A 10024-nucleotide genomic window follows, 5' to 3' on the forward strand; every position below is an offset into this window, starting at 1 on the left:
GCACATAACTAGTAACCGGACATTGCACAGTCCCAGGCCACCAGGATCCTGGAGGAGGGACGCTTTAGGGCGCCCCCGCCCCAAACCCCCGCCCACTCCCCCCCCCCCTGCTTCTTGGCGGGTCCCCATTGGCTGGCGCCCTCAGCGGCTTGCATGACAGTGGGAGGGGACCCTCTTTCCTAATGGGCTTATAAAAACAGCGCCCTTGGCGGGGTCCCGTCCTCTGCCACTCTTTCTCCGGGTTCCCTGCGCCAGAAACACAGGAGCGCTCCCACGCACACCCATCACACCCAACTTCACCTCTCCTTGCAGAGGAGCCAGTTCACGTTGTTGCAAGCCGCCCAGCTCATCGCCACCCTCTGCAGCCATGACCACCAGGTCTTCATCCTCCTACCGCCGGATATTTGGGGGCCCAGGCACCGCCAGCCGGCCCAGCTCCAACCGGAGCTATGTGACCACGTCCACCCGCACCTACAACCTGGGTAGCGCGCTGCGCCCCAGCACCAGCCGCAGCCTCTTTTCTTCGTCCCCGGCCGGTGGTATGTACGCCACGCGCTCCTCAGCCGTGCGCCTGCGGAGCAGCATGCCCGGCATGAGGCTGATGCAGGACTCGGTGGACTTCTCGCTGGCCGATGCCATCAACACTGAGTTCAAGAACACCCGCACCAACGAGAAAGTGGAGCTGCAGGAACTCAATGACCGCTTCGCCAACTACATCGACAAGGTGCGCTTCCTGGAGCAGCAGAACAAGATCCTGCTGGCCGAGCTCGAGCAGCTCAAGGGCCAGGGCAAGTCCCGCCTGGGGGACCTGTACGAGGAGGAGATGAGGGAGCTGCGTCGGCAGGTGGATCAGCTCACCAACGACAAGGCGCGCGTCGAAGTGGAGCGGGACAACCTGGCTGAGGACATCATGCGGCTCCGGGAGAAGTAAGGACTAGCCCAGGGGCAGGACGCCAAGGCAGGACCCTGGGAGGGAGAAATTGGGCCCAGCCAGGGGTGCCACGCCCTTGGGGATGTGACTGGGGCGGTGGCTGCTTGGGGTTGAGCTGTGGAGAGACACGGTGGTGCAGCCCCGCCCTAAACTGAGACCTAGCTGTTAGCTTTTCCCCTCTGGCCCCACTCATTGCCCAAGAACGCCACAGATTTCTTAAAACTCTCACTTTGCCTGTAATTGAAGACACTTGGAAAGGATGAAAGTGATTCATCCAAACTTTTAGCAAGTTTCCAGGCCCCTCCTGGAGGGCTGCCAGCAATGGGGCCTGGAGGAGGGAGGAGAGGATGGCCTTGGAAGAAAGCGAGACAAAGGATGGCCCCCTCCTCTGGAGTGGGAGTGGCGGCAGGAGTGGCCTTGCAGGTCCTAGTGGCGACCATGATAGCTTTTTCACGCTGCGATCTAAGTCCTGCAGTAACTTGCCCTGGTCAGCAGTTCTACCAGAGCCGCAGTCACTGGTGCTCTGTGGAGGCGACACAGGGACTGCTGACTCGTGGCGGGGGACCGGGTGGTTGGGTGTGGCCGTCCCCCGCCCCTGGTGGTTTCCCAGTTCCCCTTTGATTAATATGCAACTGTTTCAGGTTGCAAGAGGAGATGCTTCAGAGAGAGGAAGCCGAGAGCAGCCTGCAATCTTTCAGACAGGTTTGTAGATTTCCTTCCCACACGCTACCACCACACCACACCACACCCAACGCAACCGACCCACCAGCAATTCTTAAGAGTTACTTACCCCAGCTCCAAACAGTGCAAAACTTCACGGCTACACGCAAAGCCCCCTAGTGGCCGAGAGATCACAAACTGGAGCTTCTCCAGATGAAAACTCTTGAGATCTTAAGTTGTTCCCTGAGGTCATAAAAAAAAAAAGTCTTTCACATTTTATTCAGTTTTAAGACTCTTTTTACCCCCTGCAAAAAAAAAAAATAAATAAAACTATTTCTCTCCCCCCTCCCCACATCCTCCTCCTCCTCTCTCTCTCTCTCTCTCTCTCACACACACACACACACACACACACACACACTTTTTCCAACTTATTTGAAGTTCTGATTTTGAACAGTTACGGTTTGATTTAGATTGCGGTTTGCTGAAACTGGCCAATTTTTACAAGGTCACAAAAAAGCACAGTTATGCCTTATATAGTTAAAAATGTAAAAGTCGTTGGAGGTTAAGAAACTTCGTTTAACTGGAATGGAGCCAACCAGTTCTTTTTCTTCCCTGCCAGTTCTTTTGTGGCAACAGAGTTAGATGGGAGTATCACTATGCACAACTATTTTGTGATCTAATAAGGGTGAAAAGGAGCCATCTGTCCCCCTGGCTGAAGGGTATTAATGGTTTCTATGGGATTCACTATGGAATGTAGATACAGACATTCTGGCAAATGTGGTGGCTCTGGACAGAAAGAATAGGAGTCTTTGTGTTCCCAGAGAAGCTTTGCAACAGGCTACATTCTTATTGAATATGTAATGATGTAAGCACAGTCCTAATTGGACACAAGTATTTGCTAACATCCTAATATCTGTTATCTAATATCTGGCCCAGGCTTGTGAAGTACTCAACGTGAAAGTTCTTAAAGTTACAGTTTAATACCTTCGATTTTAAAAAGGATTATATTGGTTTTTCATATTCTTTAGTTCTGTCCAGAAATAAAGAAGATATTCAAGGCTGATAAAAGAAAACAATTTTATTTCATTCTTGTGTGTGTGTGTACCGTCAAATCGGATCTGACTGGTACACCAGCAGAGCATCTGGTGGATTCGAACCACCCGCCTCTGGGATTGCAGTGCAGCTTCTTGCCACTAGGCTGCCAAAGCTCCCTGAGAAAACAATTTTAAGTAAAAGATTCTTTCATTTAGTATTAGATATAGCAAAAAGGAATTTTAACTTAGCTAGAAATTAAAAGATTTCCCAGTACAGCTTTATCCCTCTGAACACTTCTTGGGAGTGACTGTAAAAGCACTCTTAAATTAATAGTCTAGGATAATATTTTAAAACTGAAATACACTTGCAAATTAATTTAAATGCAGAGCAATGTGTAGTATTCATTGTAGTCATTAAGCATTTATAATTATACCTGAAATACCAGAGGAGTACTAGTTAATAAAAACAGTATTAATATGAAAGTTTCTCTTTTTAGGAAATAAAATTTTTCACATTCCCTTCAGTGAAGTATAAGATCACATAGAGCATTTTTTTAGAGGCTAATAAGATATCTTTTTATATCTCTTTTATAACTTAACAGCAAGCGAATATTAATTATTTTCCAGGTTGGCTATTTTTATTACCCTTTTTTTCATTCAATTTTCCATAAAAGTAATAAAAATGCCCCAACATTTTAATACTATCAAGTATATTCCAAATATAATTGCTTACTTGTAAAGGAATCTACACATTCTTGTGATATCCCTTGGGGGAAATAAAATCTTGGTTGCTATTGTAAGCAGTTTAATTTGAAATGTAGTTGTTTGTAAATGGTGAAGACCACAGAGCTTGAATATATGCTAACATTTAGATCAGTCACTCTAAAACAAGCTAAGTAACTGGATTGACATAATGGCAAGGTGGACTGGGACAGGCCAGTTCAAAAGAGTTTCATGAAAAAAAAAATCATCAGAGACGCAAAGCAAATATAGTTAAAAGCTAACATGTATTTTCCTTACTTGTTTGAGCTGCATAATTGCAGGTAGTATACTGAACTGGGTATTAAATTGCTATTGGATAAGTATATAGCATTGTAACATTGATGCCAAATTAACTAATGGTTCTAAGGATAGTTTTCAGAAAATTTGAATATTCAAAAAAACATCTTTGGTTACACTGACATTTAAGAAACCTGAGTTTCTGTTTTACATGTATTCATCTTAGCTTAAACTTCTGTAGACTGGCACCTTTAGTTGTGATGTCCCATCCTTTAAAATGCTTTTGTTTCAATTCCCTTAATTAAAAAAAATATTACAGATAACATCTAAATTCATAATAATGAATATACTTCTGTCATATATTTTATTAATTTGGTCATATATAAATTATATTTTAAATTATTAAATCACAATACAATTCATTAACAAAGAGAAGAAATAATAGCATCAGACTAGAACATTTATGAACTTGTTCAAAGGCCTCAGAATTTGTTAAAACTAATTCTGTGTTGAATCATCTATGTTAATATGATGAATTTAAATAAACAAATAACCAATATAAGCCATAACCTGTTGCTTCTTCTCTTCCTTTTTTTTTTTTCTTTAAATTTCTGTAGGATGTGGACAATGCCTCCCTGGCTCGTCTTGACCTTGAACGTAAAGTGGAATCCTTGAATGAAGAGATTGCCTTTTTGAGGAAGCTGCATGAGGAGGTAACAGGAATAATTGCCATTGGGGGAATGTGAGTGAAGCTATTTCCTTCTTTGTCAAGCTGACCTTCTGTCTGTCCTCTCTTCAGGAAATCCAGGAGTTGCAGGCCCAGATTCAAGAACAGCATGTCCAAATCGATGTGGACGTTTCGAAGCCTGACCTCACGGCTGCCCTGCGTGACGTCCGTCAGCAATATGAAACTGTGGCTGCCAAGAACCTTCAGGAGGCTGAAGAATGGTACAAGTCTAAGGTATCGAACAAGTCAATAGATCTAGAACAAAATAAAATCATTTTATCCCAAAAATGTTCGCCTATCTGTAATTCCTAGATATCTCTTAGCATGAGTAAAAAAAAACAAAACAAACCAAACAACAAAAACAAAAAACAACCCAGACTTAAATTTCTTGTTCAAATTTTGTTTATTGCTATAGCCTTCTTTGGAATAACAAACTCTTCCTACTAGATGTCTTTTAATTTAAAGTAAACCCGAACACTATATCTTTGGCCTCCACTTTTTTCAGTTGTATTCAAATACAAAGAGTTAGCTTTATAGGTTATTTTTCTAAAACTCAAAATACTTAACAGTAGAGTCATCTGCATTCTCATTTCTTCTGGACAGTTTGCTGACCTCTCTGAGGCTGCTAACCGGAACAATGATGCCTTGCGCCAGGCGAAGCAGGAATCTAATGAGTACCGGAGACAGGTCCAGTCTCTCACCTGTGAAGTGGATGCTCTGAAGGGAACTGTAAGTACTGCATTACAGCAACAGGCAAAAATGAGTTAACTTGACCTCACTCAAGTGACACGAAGAATAGTGACATCTGAACATAGCTTCACAAAAAGAAAAATTTCTATTTTCATCCAATAAAAATGAGTGGTCAGGATACAGTCAAAATGCATCAGATAGAAATCTGAAGGTTTTAACTTAAATATTTTACTATTTATGTTAAAAAGAGACTGGCCCCTCTTAACAAATGCCCCAAAGCATGTGAGATGAAGTTTTGCCATCCTTCTTTCTAAGGAGCAACCTAGTCTCCAAGACAGATTCGTTTGTTCTTTTACCAGTCAATGGTCTAGTCAATACTTTTCTCCACCACCACAGATCAAAGGACCAATTCTCCTTTGTTCTGCCTTATTCATTGGTTAACTTTCAGATCCATAGGAAGCAATTGAAAATACCATACCTAGCATCAGGTGATTTTTAAGTCTTTAATATCGTGGGAAAGATAAAGCGTCCACAACTGAGAACAAGACCCTCTGTGAGAAAGATTGATACAGTGACTACAATAGTGACCTTGAGCATGTCAGCGATCATGATGATGGTGCAGGATAAGGCATGATTCAGATCTGTTTGTTCCTAGGGTCTCTATGAACTGCAGTCAACTCGATGATACCTAACAAAAACAACAGCAAGGAAGTTGGTACTTATGTGCCTTACCCAGAGTTAGAGTACTGGTGAAGATTGTGCAGACTATCAAAATTCTGAGAATAGCTTGTTTCCCCTGAAGAAATAATATTGGAAGTCTTTGTCTCCTGCAGAATGAATCTCTAGAGCGCCAGATGCGTGAAATGGAAGAGAACTTTGCTGTCGAAGCTGCTAACTACCAAGACACTATTGGCCGTCTGCAGGATGAGATTCAGAACATGAAGGAAGAAATGGCTCGTCACCTTCGTGAATATCAAGACCTGCTGAATGTTAAGATGGCTCTTGACATTGAGATTGCCACCTACAGGAAGCTGCTGGAGGGCGAGGAGAGCAGGTGGAGTATCATTTCAACTTATAGTCGTGGCTGGTGCAGTTAATGAGAAATTGGAGGTTCAAATTTACCCAGAGGTGTCTCAGAGGAAAAACTTGGGAATCTACTTCTGAAAAATCAGCCACTGAAAACTCAGTATAGCACAGGTCTACTCAGATACATGTGGTAGCCATGAGTTTTGAATGAGAATTGAATTGAATTGATAACAACTGGTGTTGGTTATAAGTAAATCAATTCCTGATGTCTCTGCTAAATATTATGTTCCTCACTTTACATTCATTGTCTTATTTTAGAATACTTATTCCAGGTAGATTCTTCACTACAATAGGCTCAGGCAAGGAGAGCAATAATATTCAGAATGCCAGAAGACTAAGCAGCATTATGAGGGTCACCAAGAGTCAGAACCTACTTTCCAGTGCCTAATGAGAAACTTTTCATTCTTATAGATGATTATGTAGTGCAGGTAACTTATCCTCAAAAAACCAAATCAATAAACAAAAAACCTCATTGGCACCATTGAGTTTGTTCTGACTCCTAGTAACTCTAGGATTTTAAAGCTTGTAAATCATGAGAGGAAACTATCCATCTTGCTCCCTCAGAACCACAGCTGCTAGTGGATTTGAAACTAATGACCTCTGAGAAGCAAAGCCTCTGGGTTAACAGCACAACTCACTAAGCCACCAGAGCTCCTCATCTTGCCCAAGTCTGAGCTATTTATTAGCAGAGCTCTGACATATGAATCCACATCTTCCTGACAAAGCCCATCCTTTAGCATTGCTTATCCCTAGAGGGAGGAAAAATCCTTTATTGTATGTTACAAATCATGGATAATGCAAAACTTAAGAATTAGTGTGTAAATATTCTTATTTAATTTAAACAAAGGATACTTAGATGTCTTCCTTGCTCAAGTTATTTTCCAAACTATTTACTGTTTTTCTTTAACTTTTACAGAATTTCTCTGCCTATTCCAACCTTTTCTTCCCTGAACCTGAGGGGTAAGCACTTATTTTTCCTTGTGAAAAATTTCAGCAACTTATAAGCATTTTATTTATGAGAAAGTAGTGATTTTGTATATCTGAGAAATACAAGAAAAAATTCTATTAAAATTCTATATACTTTTTAAATATCTAATTTTCATACCCAGATGATGTTTTGCATTCTGTGTTTTAAGTTATATTTAAGCTCTATTTCATTCTTCCTTGTTGAAGAATTCTTCCTTCATTCCACAGTAGCAATTGGATGAGACGTCCACTTGAAGTACTATGCCTCATCCTGTTGCTACTGTGATGACAGACTCTTCACTTTCAAATAAGCATTAGTCTTCAGGATTCTTTATAAGTAGTTTCTGAATTATTTTTGACTACTTTAAGATAGCACTTTACAAAATTGCAAAAGATCATGATTTTTAAATAAATGAGTCACTTGTTTACTTATTTATTCTATTTCATTCAATTTTCACCCTATTTTTTTGTTTAGAAACCAACCTGGAGTCTCTCCCTCTGGTTGACACCCACTCAAAAAGAACACTCCTGATTAAGACAGTTGAAACTAGAGATGGGCAGGTTGGTATCTTTTAAATTTTAAAAACATGGAGTAATCTCAGGCAAGAATTAATATCCATTAAATCTGTAATCTAGTACAGCTAGCTAGTTTAATTTATGCCTTCTTAAAATCAGTGATAATAATGCAGTTCTTATTCCAACACAAAATGTAGCCAACTAGTTATTTGGCTCTCAGAGATGAAACAGATGGCAAGCTTCCTGAAATTCAGAATGGATGCTCTTGCTACAGTGCTTGATTTAAATTAGGAGTAAAACTTCCTCAGGCTATTTCCCAGACCATCTTCATTAGATTACTTTAGGGTCAAGAATGTTTTGATCCTGTACACATGGTCTTCCCCTTCTGGCATTCATCTAAACATTCCTACACCTGCTCTGTGGTATGAAAACTCACTCTGGTCATTTAATTTCTTGTTCCTCTTCTACATCAATAAATAAACTGTCAAGTTTTATTTTAATCTTGTACATAAATTTAGCTCATTTTGCTGTACATTTTAATGTCTTAATTGCTTTTAAGCTTTGTTTCATCTGATTTTTAGATAAAAACAGAATTTTGGGTTTGTTCTTGTTTGATTGGGTGCTTTGTTACATCTGATTTTTAGATAAAAGCAGAATTTTGGGCTTGTGGTACTTTGATTGGGTTTTTTTAGTTAGGTCTTTTGTTTTAAAGAGTCATAATATCTCATAAAATGGATATTTGTCTATAGGTGAACAGCAGTATTTGTATGTCTCTTTCCTAGATGTAACCTTTGCCATGCAGAACCAATACAGCCTTCCAACAGTCACAGTGGAAAAAAAATTTTTTTAAAATTGACAAATTTAGTAGTATTTTTCTTTGCAAGACTTTATAGGAGAACTTAGACTTTAGGTTATAATAGTATAGTTGACTGGAGTTTTGTTTTTCAACAGGTTATCAACGAAACTTCCCAGCACCATGATGACCTTGAGTGAAAACTACGCATGCTCGGTGTAGCAATATATTATCAGCAAGAATAAAATTGAAGTCCGTGTCTTAAAGAAACAGCTTTCAAGTGCCTTTTGCAGTTTTTCAGAAGCGCAAGATAGATTTGGAATAGGAATAAGCTCTAGTTCTTAAGATCCAACACTCCTAAAAGAGTTAGGAAGAAAATAAAAGTTTACAACATAACCTAGTCTTGTGCTAGAATACTTTTTTAAAAAGTATTTTTGAATATCATTAAAACTGCTTTTTTCCAGCAAGTATCTGACCAACTTGTTTCTGCTTCAATAAATTTTTGGGGAAGAAATATTTTACTGTGTCATTTTTTTGTTAACACTTGAAACCTCAAGCCGAACCCAAGTTGATTCCAGCTCATTTCTATGGGAAGTAGAACTTCCCTATAACATTTCCAGTTCTATACTCTTTACAGAAGTCTGTTGTCTTGTCTTTTTCCCACAGAGCAGTTGGTGGGTTTGAATTATTGGCCTTACATTTAGCAGGTGATCATTTTCACCACTGCATCATCAGTGTTCCTTCTGATAATAGTAAACAATTCTCTAAATTACATTACTGTGTTTTAGCTAAATACTTCTCACTAGTTAATTTATAGAAAATATCAAACTTAGATAAACTCGTTAGATTGTTTATACTTGCTACAAATTTGCTCATTTTTAGATTTCACTTCTTAAGTAATAATAAATAAATGCTATATAAGAAATTACACAATAACAGTGACAGATATTTCCAGAAAGCCAACAAGATTCATGTCCATGTATCAAGGAATCATTAAAAGAAGATTGGAAAAAGTATACAGTCACTGTACCAAAAGGAATTGGTGGACACAGAAGAATTTCATGAAACAATGAATGAGCAAGAGCCTGTGGTGATGAAGAAGTTCAAGGTGCTCTTAAAGAATTGGCAAAAACAAGGCCCCAGGAATTGATGGTATGCCATTGATATATTTCAACAAACAGATGCTGTCCTAGATGTGCTTACCAACTGTGGCAAGAAATCTGAAGGACAGCCACCTGGCTAACTGACTGGAAGAGATCTTTGTTTCCATTCCAAGGAAAGGTTATCTGATAGAATGTGGAAATTATCAAACAATATCATTAAAATCCCATGCAAGCAAGCTTCTGCTGAAAATTATCTAACAAGTACTGTAACAGCACATCAACATTGAACTGTCAGATGTGCAGGCTGGGCTTAGAAGAGGCCGTGGTACTAGGGATATTGTAGCTAATGTTAGATGGATGTTGGCTGAAAGCAGAGAGTACCAGAGGAATGTCTATCTGTGTTTTATCAACTATGCAAAAGCATTTGACTGTGTGGATCACAAACTGTGGGTGACACTGAGAAGAATGGGAACCACAGAACACTTGATAGTGCTTATGCAAAACCCATACTTGGACAAG

The 10024-nt window shown here is 39.8% G+C and overlaps 1 protein-coding gene across 1 annotated transcript; it reads left to right on the plus strand.

Annotated features, from left to right (window-relative positions):
* Nucleotides 1-223: 223 nt before the first annotated feature.
* VIM (vimentin) lies at nucleotides 224-8908 on the plus strand. The gene is made up of 9 exons (XM_006894297.1): nucleotides 224-927; nucleotides 1573-1633; nucleotides 4242-4337; nucleotides 4424-4585; nucleotides 4955-5080; nucleotides 5875-6095; nucleotides 7044-7087; nucleotides 7569-7654; nucleotides 8561-8908. Exons 1-9 carry the CDS (start codon nucleotides 368-370, stop codon nucleotides 8600-8602), a joined length of 1398 nt encoding a protein of 465 aa, XP_006894359.1. The 5' UTR covers nucleotides 224-367; the 3' UTR covers nucleotides 8603-8908.
* The last annotated feature ends 1116 nt before the right edge of the window (nucleotides 8909-10024 follow it).

This window comes from Elephantulus edwardii, unplaced genomic scaffold (assembly GCF_000299155.1).
Source record: "Elephantulus edwardii isolate Elephantulus edwardi_28Jun2011 unplaced genomic scaffold, EleEdw1.0 scaffold00139, whole genome shotgun sequence".
In the NCBI taxonomy this organism is placed as follows: Eukaryota; Metazoa; Chordata; class Mammalia; order Macroscelidea; family Macroscelididae; genus Elephantulus; species Elephantulus edwardii.